The sequence below is a fragment of the Electrona antarctica genome (genome assembly GCF_951216825.1).
Source record: "Electrona antarctica genome assembly, chromosome: 1".
NCBI classification, from domain to species: domain Eukaryota; kingdom Metazoa; phylum Chordata; class Actinopteri; order Myctophiformes; family Myctophidae; genus Electrona; species Electrona antarctica.
Genome location: NC_136806.1, coordinates 24,214,626 through 24,233,923, shown reverse-complemented (window position 1 = coordinate 24,233,923; position 19,298 = coordinate 24,214,626). Strand labels below are relative to the sequence as shown.

General features: G+C 39.8%; 1 protein-coding gene and 1 long non-coding RNA gene across 4 annotated transcripts in view; both read left to right on the top strand.

Moving 5' to 3' along the window:
- klhl4 (kelch-like family member 4) overlaps nt 1-10,169 on the top strand; it is a 40,086-nt gene extending 29,917 nt beyond the window's left edge. For all 3 annotated transcript variants that reach the window (XM_079500305.1, XM_079500303.1, XM_079500304.1), the window contains exons 6-11: nt 36-222; nt 991-1,215; nt 5,421-5,583; nt 6,977-7,189; nt 7,892-8,063; nt 8,588-10,169. In XM_079500305.1, coding sequence (XP_079356431.1) covers nt 36-222; nt 991-1,215; nt 5,421-5,583; nt 6,977-7,189; nt 7,892-8,063; nt 8,588-8,647 — 1,020 coding nt within the window. In that variant the 3' untranslated portion in view covers nt 8,648-10,169. The remainder of the gene's footprint in view (nt 1-35; nt 223-990; nt 1,216-5,420; nt 5,584-6,976; nt 7,190-7,891; nt 8,064-8,587) is intronic.
- A 954-nt stretch (nt 10,170-11,123) lies between these two features.
- Nucleotides 11,124-18,581, top strand: LOC306924534. Its single transcript, XR_013790175.1, has 4 exons — nt 11,124-11,264; nt 13,828-13,890; nt 15,703-15,810; nt 18,475-18,581. It is a non-coding gene; the product is annotated as an uncharacterized lncRNA (long non-coding RNA).
- The last annotated feature ends 717 nt before the right edge of the window (nt 18,582-19,298 follow it).

Here is a 19,298-nt window from a genome sequence, read left to right as displayed (position 1 = left end):
TTCTCAAATACTGTATGTAATTCCGTTCAACCTAGCTCCTTGCGGATCTGGAAAACAACAAGATGTTCTCAGATGACCTAGAGTGCCAAAAGCTTCTTATGGAGGCCATGAAGTACCATCTATTGCCTGAGCGTCGTCCAATGTTCCAGAGCCCAAGAACCAAACCCAGAAAATCTACTGTTGGTGCACTTTATGCTGTAGGAGGAATGGATGCTAGTAAAGGTATGGTGCAGCCTTTCACATGTTTTACAATCATGGAGACTATGGGGAATAAACGTGTGTGCATCAAAATATGATTCATTTTATTGAATTTTTTATTGTATTTTCATAAATACTGTTAACAAGATCTGCAAATATACTGTAGGTGCTACAGTATACTGTATGATTCTCAACTTCAAACCATTGGATTTAATTATTTAAGAGAACCAAAACATTTCAACTACTATTTCATAACAACAGGACCTGTATGGAAAACAGTGTATTATATGTTTTTGTAATAGGAATATATATTTGTATTGCATCATAATACATAGAGTGACAATTTCACTAAGTAAGTAAGTAAGTAAGTAAGTAAGTAAGTACATTTTATTTATAGAGCACCTTTCAAAACAATGTTACAAAGTGCTGTACAGTGGTCAACAAGGTAAAACTATCATATTAAAACAAGGGCAAAAACAACAATAGAAAAGCAAAACATTGAAGTGCAAATATATCAAGTAAAACACATCATAAGATGATGCTTACTAAATAACTACGTTTTTAACAAGTTCTTAAAACCGTCAACGGACTCTGCATGTTTTAACGCAAAGGGCGTTCCACAAAGTGGAAGTTTAGTTGCAGGAATAATCAGAAGGCCTTTATCAGATCAAAGACAGCTGAAACATCTGCCTCGGAGAGTCCAGATTGCCAGGTTGACTTCTGTTGCAATGGTGACTGTGCGATCAAACCCCTTTGAAAGTAAATAACTGCTGTCTGTTCCTTTTCTTGAAGGCTCCACTACTATAGAGAAATACGACCTGCGTACCAACACGTGGATCCAGGTTGGCATCATGAATGGACGTCGGCTCCAGTTCGGCGTGTCGGTGATCGACAACAAGCTGTACGTGGTGGGGGGCAGGGATGGACTGAAGACATCCAATATGGTGGAGTGCTACAACCCAGTCAGCAAAGTGTGGAACACCATGCCCCCTATGTCAACACATAGACATGGACTTGGTGAGCAGTGTTCTTTTTGATCTAGCACATTTTTATCTAGTTTTAGTCATAGTCTTTTGAATCAAATGTCATTTAGTTTAAGTCATATTTTAGTAATCTGAAATGTTTTAGTTTTAGTCTAGTTTTAGTCGATATTTTAGTCGATAGTTTTATTTAGTTTTGATTTAGTTTTTGCCAGTGAAAAAAGGTAGTCAACAGACATTTTTCATCATAGTTTTAAAAAGTCGATGAAATGAACACTGTTGGTGAGTGTTCCACATATGCTTGTCAGACCAATTAGCTTGATTTATTATATCCCTGGACTCAGTGTATAGCTAAACCTTGCAGGTACAATGATATGAAATCAATGGTGTTTGTTTGATAACGCTATGCGAAGAATGCATCAATAATATGTTATGAGTATCATAGAGATATAAAACAGTTAAACAATGATGTGGTCATAATGTGAAGGGATTTCTATTGCTGTAGTTCGGTTTTCTTTTTTTTTGCCTACTGTGGATAAACCATGAGAGACATTTGGCTTGGGTGAGGGCTAGGAAAACAAGGATTTGTCTCCATTTCGGGCTACTTCACACTTCATTTATCAGACGTGCCATGAAAGCTTTATTTTCTGAAACAACTACCTAGCTGGCTCCATGAATCGTTAAAGACGTAGTTTAATGAAAAATATTCTTTTCACACTTTTAGACCATATCCGTTGTCATCATATGAGCATACCTAACAATGAGCCTGGCAGTGACATGAGCCTGGCCGGTCAGCCCGCCGGCCCATCCTCTCTTAAGCCAATTTTAATGATAGGAAGAAGAAATATTTTATTTTAAATTTGAATTTTGTAGATCGGCTATTTTTGGCGAATGTTTCCCCAGAATGGGAATGCTGGGGTTCAAGTGGTTAAACAGTTTTTCATTATATAAAATTGTAACATGTTATAAGTCAACAATAAAAAGGCTTTATTAGTATCATCACAACATAATACATCATGAGCTATTATGTTTTATAGCCTTGTTTATTAACTATTATGCCCGCAACATTTGTATTATTTAGTCAACTACTTGTGAATGCATTATGCAGTATGCTTATTTGTTTTGATAAAATTATTCATATAATTATGTGTTACTGGAATCACACTAATTTGAATTACATATTTAGTTCATGTTTTAAGGAATAATTACAGGCTATTAATATTTCAGTGGGCATTGGATGAGCCACTCTTGTTTTAATTCATACATATCTCTACCCTCTGTATTTAACAAGGGAGGGCAACCTACAAGTGTGCAAACTGTGCATAGTTGAGCCATGTGGCGCATTGCTGACCTTGACCTTTGACCATCAAAGGGCACCATTATGTCAAAAACTGATTTAGAGATCTTTGAAGTTTCATGGCTGTGCGTTGTGATTTGGCGATAATATAGGGTACTGAGTCATTGTGGACAAAGTGACACGCACGAGCACTCATACATACGTACTAGGGGTGTAACGATATAGTAACTGCATCGAAAAATAGATTTTAATTTCAAGAATCAAAGTATATCGAAATGAAAACAGCAACATTGACTATGTATCGTATTGAATCGTTGTGCTATGCAAATAATCGATTGTATCAATACTACATTGTAGTGCGTGGTATTTAGCCATTTTAGAAGAAAAAAGAAAAAGAGGGGTTTAATTACTTAGTTTAAAATAATGTCAATGTATTTTAAATAGTTACTGTATCGATTTCAAATCATTGAATCGTATCTTATCGTATCGCCATAATGAACCAATATCGTCCATGTATCGTATGGTCAACCATGTATCGTGATACGTATCGTATCGCTGTTAAAATGTATCGTTACACCCCTAATACGTACACAGAAGGCCATATAACAATAGTTTAATAGTTGCGCTAGTAAAAATACCATTTGGCCATGGTTGGGGTGCATACTGTGTGTAGACTTTGATGCCTGGCAGCAGGTCCGGTTCGTCTCCTGGTTTGGGCTGGCCATTTCTCCCCTGCTCTTTCTCTTTGTTTCCTCTCTCTCTCCACTGTACTATCAATAAAGACAGAAAAGCCCCACTATCTGGGAGTTTATGGAATGTCTAAAATTGCAGTTTTCAAATTCAGAGGGTCACAGCTGGCATGCTGTGAAAACACACACATTTATTTTCCAATAGACCTTTGATATTTTCCCATTCTCCTATCAAAGCTTGGCAGGCAGGGCCTAGCCTTGCTCTTCTTTACCCTTCCCTTAGCCGATAAATTCCATATCAGGAGCATTTTGATCACACAGTGGAAACAGGCCTGGGTAACGGAGCAGGGAGATCTTGTCACAAACTCAGCCTCCAACCCACTCACCCGGGGTGGTCAGAGGTATCAGTGAATTTGCTTCCCCAGAAGATTACTCTGTGTAGATTTCCTGTGCTGCCTTTGAGCTTGCCTGTAGCAAATTTCGCTTGACTGCTTTTGCTTGTGGTGTGCACAGTTGGGGCTGAATATATGTCAGCTTATTGTCTACCTGCTGTGACCCGCTGTGTCCATCATGAAGTGAGATAAATAAAAAATAAAAATGTTCACTTCAGAACCATACTACAGTAATAATAAGAACAAGAGTAGTACGGATTGTCACTGTCCGACTGTCCATATTATTATGCATATTATGTCTGTAACTGTAGGTTTCTCAAAATGCTTTTTCGCGCCAATGTATCCTCAAGGTAATTGGACTTGGACCAAAGAAAATGAGAACACAACTATATCCATTGTGTTGCATAGCTGCTGTTGAAAACCACTCTCCTCTGTGGCTTGGGTATGAGAAATAACAATGTATTTTGTATTCTTCCAGTTTCCTGAATACATTTGGTCAGCTCTGTAAAAGTGACTCACTCTTTCTCTCACTCTCCGTTATTCCAACATTTTGAAAAATAGCAGTGTAAAGTGTACACAGCTTACAGTGTACATGCAGCCTCTTCCAGGAATGTTGAAACGAAGAAGAAAGTTAACTGTAGGCCTAGTGTAAGCTGTATTACTGTAGTCTATTCTTTTCTGTGGTTGTATTCCCTTTTTTAACCAGACAAAATAACACTGTGTATATCTAAGTACTGCACCTTGCATATGCCCAGTGGTGGAACAAGTACTCAAATGTTTTACTTAAAGGTATATTCAGTGATTTCACTTAATTCAAATATCACTTGTTTTTTCTTATTTTTTGGATAATCCTCCCTACTATAAAGTGTGCTGACCATATAAGGAGTTCCTCCATGTCCCCAGTGAGCCCCTGGGGTCAAAAAACCCTAGTTTCGGTTTGGGCTTTGGGTGGCAAAGCCTTCATCCAATCAGGATGAGAGGGGCCATCCTCCAATCATGATCGAGTGGGGCGGGCATTGGTGGACGTGCTGTTGGTCTGTTGTACTTCCCCCACTGTAGAGCGTGTGCATGTGCACATCTTGTTACCGGGTGGACCAGGTTTTTTTCCAAATCACCCAAATCACTGAATGCTCCTTTAAGTAGAAATACTCCGTTACAAGTAAAACAAGGAATTCCAAATTTACTTGAGTAAAAGTACAAAAGTATTGGCATCAAAATGTACTTAAAGTACCAAAAGTAAAAGTAGTCATTATGCAGAATGTCTCATTTCAAGTTTTCAAATGTATACAAATCTTTTGAAAATTGTCGATCTACAAGCTCACAATGTGGTGCATCGCGACACTACATTGAGCTTGTAGATCGGCTATTTTTAAATGGCTGAAATGTATTTGAGCCATTTGTTTTGTAATAGTAATCAAAATCTGACTAGTAACTAATGTTTTCAAATGCAGTGGAGTAAAAGTACAATATTTACCTCTGAGATGTAGTGGCGTAGAATTAAGAGTACTTGATATTGGAAACACTCAAGTAAAGTAAAATTACCTCAAACTTGTACTTTAAGAATGTACAGGGGGCACGGTGGCAGAGTCGGTAGTGCTGTCGCCTCACAGCTAGAAGGAGAAAAGAAGCAGCTTGGACTCCTCATGCATAGAAGGAAGCATGAGGTCAGTCCGCTGCCCCCCCAGGTTGGCAGAGGAAGTGTAGCGCCCAGGATTACATTAGATAATTGACACTGGGTGAAAAAATGGGTTGCAAAATCGTGGTATAAAAAAAAAAAGTACTTAATGTACGTAAATGTACTTATTTACTTTCCACCACTGCATATGCCTACATATTCTGTAACCTACTGTACTACTGCATGCAGGTATTGCTGTGTTGGAGGGTCCCATGTATGCTGTGGGAGGACATGACGGCTGGAGCTATCTGAACACGGTGGAGCGCTGGGACCCCCAGGCCAGACAGTGGAACTACGTGGCCAGCATGTCCACACCGCGCAGCACTGTGGGAGTCACCGCACTCAACGGGAAGTAAGTGTTCCTCCATGATCTCATTGATCTGCATCACAACAAACTATGGACTATCTTGGCTTGAGAGTTGCGAATGCTGCTAATAAATACCCACATTTTCTCACACCATCACTAAACCACCGGGTATATTTTACCCGATATAATATGTTCCATAAAAAATATTTACAGCAATACATGGCAATTTTAGCTACTCTTCTTTAATATTTCAACATGACATTTAAAAAATAAAATAAAAAATACACCCATGGGGGCAAAATCTGTGAAAACTGGGTATTATTTGAAAATAATTATGGAGTTGGGAACTTCTACTTTGGTCCACCCATTCCTGGGGCATGTGAGAATGGTCCAGTAAAAAACAACAACTAAAAATACTTTTTATTTCAGCCGGGTTTAGCGATAGAGGGTACAAAAAACACCTGCATGTAGACAAAACCAGGGGTGTGGGCAGGGAAACAAACTCTATGATGTCACTGAGCATCATGAAGCTACCCAAGGACGGTAAGGAGTAAGGACCCACCCACCCCAGACATCAGCAGCGTTATGAAAATCACATAAACATAATTGTATGGATGAAAATCACCCGGGTTCACCTAGGGTTAATTATTTTGCTGAGAGGAATTACATATTTTAGTTTAAACGTAGAATAAGACTACTGTATAAACCTTGGTAAAAATAGCACCCTACAAAAGTCTTTCTCTTAGTTCCGACGCTTTGGCTACAGCATACCAATAATGGAATATACTGTACATGGTTGTGCCAGTACACAGTCAAATCCGTATTCATTCAGAATGTAAAGATCAACCCATACAGTCAGGGTCAATTACGTGTATCCTTTGCTCAAATGAATACACGGTTGATCCCTTGCTCTGGGGGTTATTTTTTTAATATTTTTGTAATTTATAATAGTGTGACAAAGAAGTAAGTTAAGCAGTCAACATCTCATCTTCAGCCTACTTTCAATCTTTTTGTGCACTGGAAAGAAAGAGGCTGCCACTTGGCTACAATGTCTTCATTCTTTCTGCTAAGATAGATCCTGGAGTTATTTCTGCATCTAGGTCAGGAATAGACAACAAGGAATCTGTTTTCACAGCCCCCAATTTTCCTGCTACATAGGCCATATGGGAGACATTTCAAACTTGGAAGTATTTGCCCTGGGAGAAGATGATCTCCAGAGAAGGGCTATCCTATACTATCCACTATCTCTGAGATTGTGGCACATTGCCAATTATTCAGTCACTGGATCTGCCAAATATTTAACTTCTGAGATGGTACTGTAGATGTAAAATGTACTGTATTCTTAGTTTAATGTCTGCCAGAGGTCTTGGGTCACATGTATGTAGGATACAAAATGTACAAAATAAATAAATAGTTTTATTTTTTTGTGTGTTTCCAGATTATTTGCAGTGGGTGGTCGAGATGGCAGCTCATGCCTAAGGTCCATGGAATGCTTTGATCCACACACCAACAAGTGGAGCATGTGTGCTCCCATGGCGAAGAGACGAGGCGGCGTGGGTGTGGCAACGTACAACAGCTTCCTGTATGCTGTGGGCGGACATGATGCTCCCGCCTCCAACCACTGCTCGAGACTGTCAGACTGTGTTGAGAGGTAAACATCCCTTTCTGTTAAAAAGACTCATGTTAGTTGTTTTAGATTGGAATTCAAGAGAAGGGATCCAACACAGGGTGGGGCTGAGAATAATGCCTTCCGTATTAAAAAAAGAAAACTGAAGGAGTTAAATTGCTGTTGCATACAAGCTGAATGCCAACCCCTTTCCTGCAGTTTGAGACATTCCTGAAAGTACTATGTCAGACACTATAGAAGGATGGAAGGTTTTATTTGATAGTATCTGGCACCATCTGGTGGTTGTGATATTATCTTGTCTCAATGGTCTCTCAATGGTCTTGCACCTTCTTACCTCCGTGACTGCTTACCTAGATATGTCCCTAACCGCCCCCTCTGGTCCTCCACTGCTGGCCTGCTCGAAGTGCCTAAAAAAATACGGGCCGAAGGCCTGGAATAACCTCCCACTACAGCTCAGACATGCACCCTCTGTAGACATCTTTAAAGCTCAACTCAAGACTACTCTAACTTTCTACTCTGTTCTGACTGATTTGCTGCCGTTTCATGTTTTTATGTTTTATGTTCTTTTTTTTTTGTTTTGTTTTTTTGTGTTGTTTATACTCTACTATATTGTTTATCTCCTCAGAGACATCATCCACCCTCAGACATTTTCGAGGACAGGTAGTTCACATATGACGTCTTACATTTTCTCAAATCAACCCTTCTTGTCCCTACTTCCAATGACAGGTATGACCCAAAGACAGACACGTGGACGACTGTAGCATCCCTCAGTGTTCCTCGGGATGCGGTGGGTGTTTGCCTGCTTGGGGACAAGCTGTACGCTGTGGGTGGATATGATGGACAGTCCTACCTGAACAGCGTTGAGTCTTACGATGCGCAGAACAACGAGTGGACCGAGGTACTGGTGCTACTCCATCTTCTGTGTGGAAATGTAAAAGTCCACCCTAAAATAACATTTTGTACATATTATTATGGCGTTATATGGAGTATAAACGGCAAAATCCACAGTGTTCATTTAGTGTACAAATGTACACAAATTGAGCCATAAGTGTAATTTTCTGTTCCGCTGCTGTCAGAATTAAATTAAAACAAGGGTTTTACTGTGTAGAAGATATTTTCTGTATTATTATATATATTGTATAATTTGATATGTAGTAGAATAATGATTTGCTTGTAGGCCTTCTGTACAAATTTGCACTGCTTCAGTAATGTTGACTCTTTAACCTTTTAGCAGAACAATGAGATAAACTTGCTCAGGTGTTTAATTTAATTAAGATGGGTTTTTTTTACTATGAATCGATAGCAAACCCCTTACATCAAAATCATTAGTATTAATTTATCCATTTGTATCTCAGAGTCAATCAGTATGTGAGTGAAAGTGAAATTTGCTTTTTGTGCCGCTTAACCTCCTGTCTTCCACAGGAGGTTCCCCTGAAGATTGGCAGGGCAGGCGCCTGCGTGATGGTGGTGAAATTGCCTTGAGCATTTTGTCTCACAGAGCGGCCTAGGATACAAACAAGAGAAATCAGCAAAAGAGAGTGGACAATGAAAACAACAGGACATCGCCTCTGAGAATTGTGTGTGTGTGTGTGTGTGTGTGTGTGTGTGTGTGTGTGTGTGTGTGTGTGTGTGTGTGTGTGTGTGTGTGTGTGTGTATTTCTCAGTGTTCAGACATTCAGAGGGAAACACAAACGCAGCTTTGCCCACACACTATTGTCTCTGTCATTAGCGCACTTGTCTGCCCACTTGGGAGGATTTATTCAGATGCCTGCACTCTGCAATGCACTCTCTGGATATTCAACATTCTCAACCGATCAAGAATTTTTCACAGATTGTACTAAGCTATGAGAAACTAGTGCCAAGATTTTTTTGTTGTGCTCATTTTATGAAATGCTCTGTGTATACCCACAAGATACAAAATAATAAAAACAAAATAATAATAATAATAATAATAATAACAATATTCTAATTATTATAATATATTCTTATTATTATACATTATTACATTTAGAATACATAGACTATAAACGTCTTGGAGGGGGATTGTGCATTTATATAGCAACATTTCATATTGGTGCCATCACATTATATTTTTAGGTTTATATTTTAGAGACAAAAAAAAATCTAAATATGTAACAATTTATTTACTTAGTGCGTGGTCTAAACCTAATGTTTTTTACTCTTGGTCAAAATGTTTTTGGAAGGCCACTGTGAATGGAGATGAGTTTGCAAGGACATTTATGAACAGCCTCCTGCTGAGTAAAGTGTTCTGAAATGAAATCTCTAATGGATTTTCTTTTTATGTGTCTTCTTTTTTTATTGAGGCTGTAGCTGAAGAACACCAAAGTAATTTGCTTGTCTTAGAAGTCTTGATACATGTTAAAGAAACATTTACAAAATTGTGAATTACACAAAATATATCATATTGATATTTCACATTGCTGTACAGATATATGTGATTGTGCCAAAAACTGCATTTCTTGCATTGATTGAATCATGCCTAAAGCCTAATATAGACTTCATCTCATGGCCTACTGCTTGTCACGTTCTTCAATTGAAAATCAGTTATTTTCGGTGAGTGATACAGCTGTACAGCAGTCTATATTAGGCTTAAACCAATGCAGTCCAGTCAATCTACGGTGATTCTTGTTTGGGCATGCTAGAGGAGCGAATGTTTCATTTGCATTTGTACAGTACAATAGCCTTTTATTGATAGAGATGATCATTTCTATGTCAAATTCCAGTAGGAACTTTGTGTATTCCTTTTGAAATCCAGGGCCATATGAAAGAAGATCCTTAATACATTACAAACATTAAAAAAAAGAAAGAAGAAAAGCATCATTCCAAACCCACTGGGGTCCTGATTCAAACAATCAAAGTGCATGAAAAGATTTCAATAATAACTTGATGTCCACAACACCAAACATTACTTAATTTGTAATTGTAACACAATGTTCAGGCCAAATGTTGCTTTTTAAGTTTCATAATTTTATACGGCATGCAGACCTACAAATAAATCTACTTCATTCTCCTCTGCTTGAATTATCCATTATTGGGCTACTCACTACTGTGTGTAGCCTGCCTACTATCAATCTATCTTAAAATACTGTGTCCTGTGCTGTCCTCTAGTCTTTAAATGGTTAGCTACTTTGCTGTTGTCAATAGTTCCACTTCCAACACATTAACTGCTTTATACGGTATTGAGTTTAACCATGCAGTCAAATGTCATTTGTTGATATTGATAAAAACAATAGCTGACAGTTTATTGTCAGAACATTGAAATATGATTCATTAACTGAACAGAATGTACAACTCACACGTGTGTGAAGTGAGGGGCGCTCTTATCATCATACATCAGCCAATCAAATCATCACAAATGTCATTCTGGCCAATCACTTTTGGCGTCTTCACTTTTCTGCCCTCACTTTTATCCTTAACATGTACTTTGCTCAGCCAATCAAATCATCGCTATGGGGTGATCAGCCAATCATCAGCCAAAGTTTGTGTTCACACTTGCCCTCAAAGCTGGGCATAGGAGGGGCTAGCGCCCTCAAAAATTGAAATACAAGCATTTAGGCAAAACAAACTTAAAGCCCATTGTTTGATTGATTGAATACTTTATTAACAGTTTGCACTTTGCAAGGACAAGCACAGGGAAGTATAGCCTACAATACAAGGTCTGCTAAAAGGATGAAACCAGAAAAGCCATAGGCCTACTAGATTCATTAAAGAGAGAGAGATTTTTTATTATTGTGAGAACAATGGCGTCCATTATCGCATTGCAACCTTTCAGGAATAGAAAACCTGCAGTAGCCTACTTCCTTTGGGGAGCATCATACCGATCATACCAGAGGAGACAACTAGAGTTAGCTGGCCACAAAAATCAACGCACCTGTGAATGTTGTGCCTAGACGTGCGCTTGCTTACCCCGGAAGTTTTCATACGTTGTTGTTCAGTCCAGGCTCTGGTTCAGTCCAGCAGTCTTTTCGGCCGAATCGGCTAGGAGAATCAAGAATGTTGTCCGGTTGTCCCTGTGCAGTCAGTGTGTGGAAAGGTGGAAATATTGTAGCCTAAAACCGGTGATTTTCAGAGTCAAGAGGTGGGTTTTTTGTTAAGTTTTCTTTAAGTATTGTGTGTGTGTGTGTGTGTGTGTGTGTGTGTGTGTGTGTGACGTGTGTCTGCTAGCCTACATCATCATCGAAAATATACACGAGTCAAATTAGATGATTGAGAGATTGACAATATTAACCCACAACCGTCTGTTAAAAGTGAGGTGACAGTGTTTTGTTTAGTTTTATTTTGAAATGGGGAAGCAAAGCTGTGAGTATTTAATTTAGCAAATAACAAGGGGTCAATTTGAGGCTTTTTTTTAGGGGTGCTAGCCCCAGAGCCATAGAGTAAGACAGAGTTACAACAACTCTGGTCACTTCATGGGGCCAGTCCAATGGCGGCTCTTCTACATAGGCTTCTATTGACAAATGGTGACAATTAAAGGCCTGAACCGGAAGTTTAAGGAATGCATTGGAGTCTATAGGCTTTACAGTGGCAAACGAGTTACATGAACCACGTGACCGGGTAGCCGCAATTTGCAACTCTATATTTTTTACAATGGGATGAATATAGAGTTGCAATACCCTCCATTGACTCCCCACTCATCATATTGCGTTTGCGATCTGCTGGTCTTAAACGACATTAAACTCACCAACATTGCAGCTGTAGTCCAAGCTTGAATTATGCTCTTTCAATCTGCCGAGCTTGTTTTTCATAAAAATCCCCCGTAGACATGTTATGAGCTACTTTCTGTCCAAAATATTCCACAAGTGATATTCCTGCCGTAATATTCAACCTGCCGTAAAACAAGACGTGTGGGAGAGCGCTTGTTTAATAGAAGGCCGTGCGTGACGGGGCGTTGCGCTGCGTCGGCCTCTTCTTTGGGTGTCTTACCTGTGCAGGCTGTTTGCTGTCCCCTCAATGTCGTAACTCTGTCTTATATGGCTCTGGCTAGCCCCTACTTCTATGTCAAGCTTGGAGGGTAACACAAACATTGAATGTCATTGACTTTGAATGGCCATCTTTGAGTGTTTGTGTAAACACAAACATTGATTTGTCATTGACCTTGAATGGCCATCTTTGACTTTTTGTGTAAACACAAACATTGAATACCATTGACTTTGAATGGCCAGTTTTGAGTGTTGTGTAAACACAAACATTGAAGATGAAAGTGAGGATGCAGTTTATGATTGGTCGGAATGACCATCGCATACACTCAGACATCAACAAAGGTCATACCTCCTCACTTCCTATCATGGCAGTCCTCAGAAGGCTCATCTGGATTTACGTTCACCAAAACAGTTCCTCATCTGACCAGCTCACTTCCACGACACCATTGCTGACTCTTTCTCTCGCTTCATGACATGTCCAGAAATTCAGACAGCTACCGTGGGCCGCAGACTCACATATCACACCAGCTCTTCTTCCATTTTCTGACAAGACATTCCCCTGCCCCAGATCCACTCTGTCACTTCATATTCCTCACCCAGCAAAACATCCTGCAAGGCCCAGCTCCATCCGCCCTGTCTCATATTGGACTGCACAGAAGAAATTCGAATCATTCAACACCACCTTCAACCTGCCATTCCCATCCCTGAAACACATCACGCACATGTCCTACTTCAGCTACAACCACTCGTCCCAGCCCATCAACCCATCGGTAATCTGCGTCTACCTGTCGGGCATCAACTTAATCATCACTGGAGTCTCCCCTTCCAGAAAAGCATCTCAGACCACACCATCCAAATGGTTACCAAGATGGTTGTTACAAGCATATTGCTTTACTTGAAACAAGCCCACCCTGACCTCATTCCAGTGCTCAAGCTCAATGGACGATATGCAGACCGCGGCCATCTTACCATATAAGTTAATGGCAAGGTGCAACCTAGGTGCAACTTCCCATTGGCAGCCCATTCATCCAAACAGAAAAGTCCTATCTGATTGTATTACACAACGTCAAACTCACCAACATTGCAGCTGTACGGAAAGCTTGAATTATTCTCTTTCTATCCTCAAAGTGTTTGTTTCATAAAAATCCACTGTAGACATGTTATGAGCTACTTTGTGTCCTTGCAGGTGATTATTTTTCTAAGTACTGGAGTTTGGAAGTGCTCGTTAGATATCACTCAATTGCCCTGCGTACCACCTGTTTTGAATTTTCACATAATGCAGGAGGCAGCAGGACATTGCTTTACTGAAAACGAGTGCTTCCAAACTGATGGAAACATGGCCGCGGTCTGCAAATGGTCCATGGGCCTTATCCTCACCTGCTTCTCACTCCTCAGGTTATCGCCCTTCTCATCCCCTTCTGTTGCTATCTCTTCCCCTCATCCTCCAATCCCTCAGCCCCTCGCTTTGTGTCTCAGTCCCTTGTCCTTCATCTCATTTGTTCGCTTCCCTGATCCTTTGCCCCCCAATGCTCACATCCCCTCACCCAACACTCCTTCACCATCATCCACTCCTCTATTCATCCCCTCTTACATTCATGCCTTCATCCTTCACCTGATCAATTTCCTATTCAATGAATAAACAACCCAAAATTATATATTGTTTAAAGACGTGATCTTTACTAGTGAACCTGGGCAAGCCTAATTTTTATTGTTCTCTCACAGACACTAACTAACTGTTAAAAGGAGAGTTTGCTGACTACAGAAATCAACAAGAAGATGCCTAAGGTAGGCACATTGGCTTTCTATTTATATCTATTCAATTAAACTCACTCAATAGACCCAGATTGAAATGGGGTGGGGTTAGGCGCCCAGGTGGTCAGACCCAGCCAATCATGTTGCCATAACCTGGTTGCCTGGGAGTTTAAAATGTAATCCTGTAATCACGCCAGAGGGTGCAATCTCCCATAGAGAGTCCTCTCGCTCGTTTATTACTTGCGCAAGCAGAGCGCGCAAGTATCGTGGTCGGTTGGACCGAAAGTGGTATGTATGTATGATGGTCATGGTGGTCATATTCTATAACTTATAATTCGCTGTTGATGGTGACGTAATTAAGATAGGTTTCAGATTACATACATTACCTTTTACCAACCCAACATTGAAAATATCTCGTCACCATCAACAGCCAATTATAAGTTATGGAATATGACCACCCTGACCATCATACTATACATACCACTTTCGGTCCAGCTGACCACAGTATACTACTTTCATGTTACATACATGTACAGTATACAAGTTACTTATTATAATTGATGTTTATGGACAAGATTCACGTCATATTTGGCAGACATTTGACCTAATTTCTCCTTTCATTGTCAATGGCAAATATGAGACGTGTGGGGACAAAAGCTGTATATAGGCACCTCTCAAAAAATAAATCACACTTGTGTGAACTATTAAAGTGGGCGATCTTATCATCATACATCGTCACATTCCGTGCTCAGCCAATCAAATCTTCACATTCCGTGCTACACACAGACACAAAGCTGGGCATACTAGGAGGGGCTAGCCTCAAAAGTAAAACATACTGAAATGTTTGGAAAAATCTGGTTTGAATATGCTTCTTTAACAACACACATTTTGTATTGGAGTTCCTGCCTGGCACAAAATATTTTCAGATGGTGGTCTGTGGCCAAATGTATAGTGGTCCCTGACATGAAAAAAGGTTGAGAAACAATAATTTTTTGTACATTCTACTAAATTAATCAAGAATATATTTGCCTGGGTTGCAATTTATGTTCAGTAACTGTTTTCTGTGGTATTGAAGGTATATGCATGCTGGGACATGCTCTGCCCATGTTTTTCATGTCTGCTTTTAATGGCCAGAAAGTTAATGTCCCAATTTTGACAAAATTAATGGTTCCTATCTGAGAGCATCTGACCCAAAATGTATTCATAGACATGGAGCAAGTCATTAGTCGATCATTATGGTCTGCCCGTGACATCTGGTGTGAAGATCGAGCACATTGTTTACAAAATGGAAAATCTCTTAAAACCCTGAAAATTTGTAGAGGTGTTTTCAGTTACTCTGGCTGATTACACGATCACACTTATTCACTTACACTTGGTGTGGGTGTGCAGTTTGATTGAATTTTTCTTTTTGGCCCATAGGGTTTTGTGAGATTACAGCTCTACACAGCTCCAACCTAACTATAGGTGTCAGCTGGAGTAACTAACTGCATACATACACCTGGCTGTATTTGTGTTTACTTTTCAGTAATAATAATTAATAATAAACAGAATAAGTCATTTGAACAGTATAACATTAATCTAATCTTTAATCCAAATTCAAAGGTTTAATTCATTATGTCATCTGAGTCATCATGCGATCTGATCAAAGCATTCTCAAAACATAAGATTTTCACATAAGACATCATATTACAATAGTTTGTCTGTTTGGCTTTCACCTTTGACCGCAATACTGTATTCCACTGCATCCTAAAATGTGCCCATTACAAATGCCAATGGGCAGATGTAATTTGGCCTTTAACAGCCTCTTTGGAGAAGAAATGTAGCCTAATGGATATTGCTTTACAGATTTACCTCACCTTCATGTCCATCCATTGAGAGTGATTTATTGGGAAAAGGGGAGATCTTATCAAGGACTTTGCCGCACAGAACAAGTTAACAAGAAGACTGCTAAAGGTAGGGTCCCTGCTTTCATATTTTCTGCTGCTGTCATTGTCTGTGCTGTCATGCAGTGTAACCAAATGTGATTCACGCTATTGCTCTATTGCTGTTATATTGAGTTCCAAAGAGTAGCAATGAATCATTTTAGGTTGGTTTTGGAATATTCTTTGGCTATGGAATTGATGGGAATAATATGTATTAAGTGTTGTGGCTACTGTTTAGTGTTTTTGAGTTGCGACAGGGTGGCTGTTGTGTTGGTTCACACAATTGGCTGGGTGGCACCACCTTAGAACACACCACCTTGGTCTTTATATTCTCACAGTCAGTACAGTATGTTTGGAAATTGTGTGTGTGTGGGTGGGCCTCAATAATGAGTGAAGCCTAGGGGCCCATGGCTTCCCACCCCCTGTGTGTGTTTGGAATCAGAAATAGATTGCCTATGTGATTTGTGCATATCCGACGAAAGGTTTTGTGGGGTTGGTGGGGGGGCTATACTCAAAGCAGAGTAATCTAGTAAGAGAGTGGCGACACTAGCGTTGACTCCCATTGTAACAATGGAATGCGGAAGTGCTCATTCTATCTCAATGGGATAGTTCCAGCCATAGGAGCAATGTTTGGAACTATAGCCTATAGGCGCTCGCTTTGCGGCGAGATCAAAGCGTGTCGCTACTCTCCTACTCCACACTCTGACTCAAAGCAAAAGACTGATACATGCCGACTCAAAGAAAAGTATGTGCGTGTGTGCGTACGTGCATGCGTATACTGTACATGGAACATATTTGAGTAATTGTCTCCACCAGGCCGAAGGCATGTGGAGAGAGTATGTTTTGCACTCCGTGTGTGTGTGTGTGTGTGTGTGTGTGTGTGTGTGTGTGTGTGTGTGTGTGTGTGTGTGTGTGTGTGTGTGTGTGTGTGTGTGTGTGTGTGTGTGTGTGTGTGTGTGTGTGATCACGCGATCACACACGCGCGTGATCATGTGATCAAGACGAGTCTGTTGGATTTCTCAGATTCTACACTGATTGGCTAAGATTGCCTTCCAAATTTTTCAGGAGTGGCCCGTTTTGTCCTGCTCATCCAGAATTCTATCCTCAGAGATGCTATGAGTGATCTGGCTCTGCATTTCCTCAACAAAATCAAGAAATGTTTTGCAAAAACAAACAAAAAAACACGTTTATATTACTCCTAAACATTTCGCCAAACATCACACACACTCCTGGTGGAGACCTGTGCCCAGAAGGGCACTTTTTCTAGTTTGACTATGTTCTTGGTTTTAAGGATCATTCTGTTTTGTGCTATGATCATATCTGAAATGATCAAGAGAGGGTGCTGTTGCACTGCGCCAAACTAGTCTTCCACTACAAATGGGGAAATCTAAGATCTCTAATACCATTACTGTTCATAATAAATGTCAGCTGACATTAAGAATGCCAAGGACAAATACTTGAGCTAATAACCCTGCATAATTATTGAGACACGATGATGAAATATAGGGAAATTGGATGTTAAGGATTTTTTTTAGCCCCCCCCCAACACACACACACAGCTTTGAAACGAGCATCTTGCTGAGTTTTTAAGAAGTGTAGCATAAAGCCCAGGGGCAGAATAGGTTCTGACTTTTGAGATGTTTTATCTAGTTTTGAAGAAACGTCGGCACAAGAAAAGCTCAAACTATCGCTACGTTAAATGCACTGTTAATTTTGTTTAGCTCTACTTTTTTATGAGAGTTGATCTCCTGCCTATGTTTTATTAGCCTATTTGATGTGATTAATTAAGGTGAAATTAAATAGGATGTTGCACATTTAGTTGATGATAACTGGATTAATTGCTATGTGTACTGAGTCATCAGAACACTGGCAAATATTTGAACACAATTATTTTTATTGTAATTTAGAGTGGTCTGATCGTCTTCATATAGCTACTGTATACTGTACCAAAGTAACATTTTACTGCTGCTAAAACTAAGAGTTCACGTCAACACTAATGTTTTTTCCTGTTGCTTTTGTTTTCTGTACGATAAAGGATATTTACTTTGCATTGTTATGAACATTGTTGTGATAATAACAGCATCTCAAAACTGCAGATTGGTTGGTTGAAAGCTTTCCAAGGACTGCCGAAAAGAGAGGATTTGTTTGGTGTTTATATGTCAAAACAAAGTGTAACAAACAGGAAAGAGAATAATGAAAAGGAGCGTATGGGGATTATCTCAGCCATAGGGACAAACTGAGGAGATGGATCCATCTGCATGTGTGTCTTTGGAAACCTTCACAAGAATGCCTGTAAACAATGGTTGAAGGCAGTGCCAAGAAAAACTGTCAACTTGGAATAACACTGCCTCGTGGGGCCTACTGAAATAAGACCACCAACCTGGCATTTTCACTTTACAGTTTTCAATGTCATGCAAAACATTGCAATTTCCCAGAGAGTGGCAAATTGGGTTTACATAATAATTTAGAATTTAAACATAATTTAGACTTATTTTATTTTATTTATTTTATCCCATTGAATTCATAGAAAGGCTTAGATCGAATACAATCTTACTATAAAGATGCATATTTTGCTGAAAACAATGTATCCTCTGATCTTGAAGAATCTACTGATTGAGGCAGTACTGCACACTATTGTACAAGCTATAGCACATGTGATAAAATAGTAAGGCGAGCTTTCATCAATCCAACACAGACTGAGACTAAGAAAGACAGCTGCTTTTCGTATCTGATCAAAGGAGGCAGACAAGTGCTGTGGACTGAACCTCCCTCCCTCATCTTCCCCATCCCTCTCTTTCTAAGGTTAGTTGAATGCATTGTCATCTCATTATCTTTGAAGAGGGGACAGATACCTCCCGTTTGAGTGGGCACCGTGTCTCAGACAGACCCAGAGAGTGCTGAAGCGCGTTCCCGACCCGTCTCATTATGTTGAGTGAGAGATATTATGTCCCATCTGCCCAACGCTTTCCACACGTGGCAAAAATATTGTTTGCAGTACTGCATATTTGATATTTTTGCGAATGGACAGTGTGCCCTAATTGAAAAGTAATCAAATTATGCACTGCATTGTATTCATTAATTAAGAAATAATAATATGGATAATCTTTTCTTATTAATAGAGTCAATGAATCTTAATAATTAATATGGTGCTGGTATGAACATTCAAACAGCATGGTGTAGACGTGAAGCAAAAGCTAACAAATTGCTCCCATCCAGATGCCAAATTGTCCTCCAACTGGAGTTCCTCTTGAATGGTTCTCTAAAACGTCATGGGCCAATTGCCCAAACATATTGTGAACACGGTACATTGAAACCACAACATACATGATAGATGTCAGATCAAAATGAATCCAGCCATGGTTTTACCAGCTTTGAATTCAAGCATGGGAAAGCCTGTCAGGGCCAAGAGATGATGTAGACACTGGCTCTCACTGTTTGTCAAGATTCAACCCCCCCTCCCCCCCTACACCCCCCCCTCTTTCCGTATCTCCCCTTGTTTGAAGCTACTCATATGCTGTC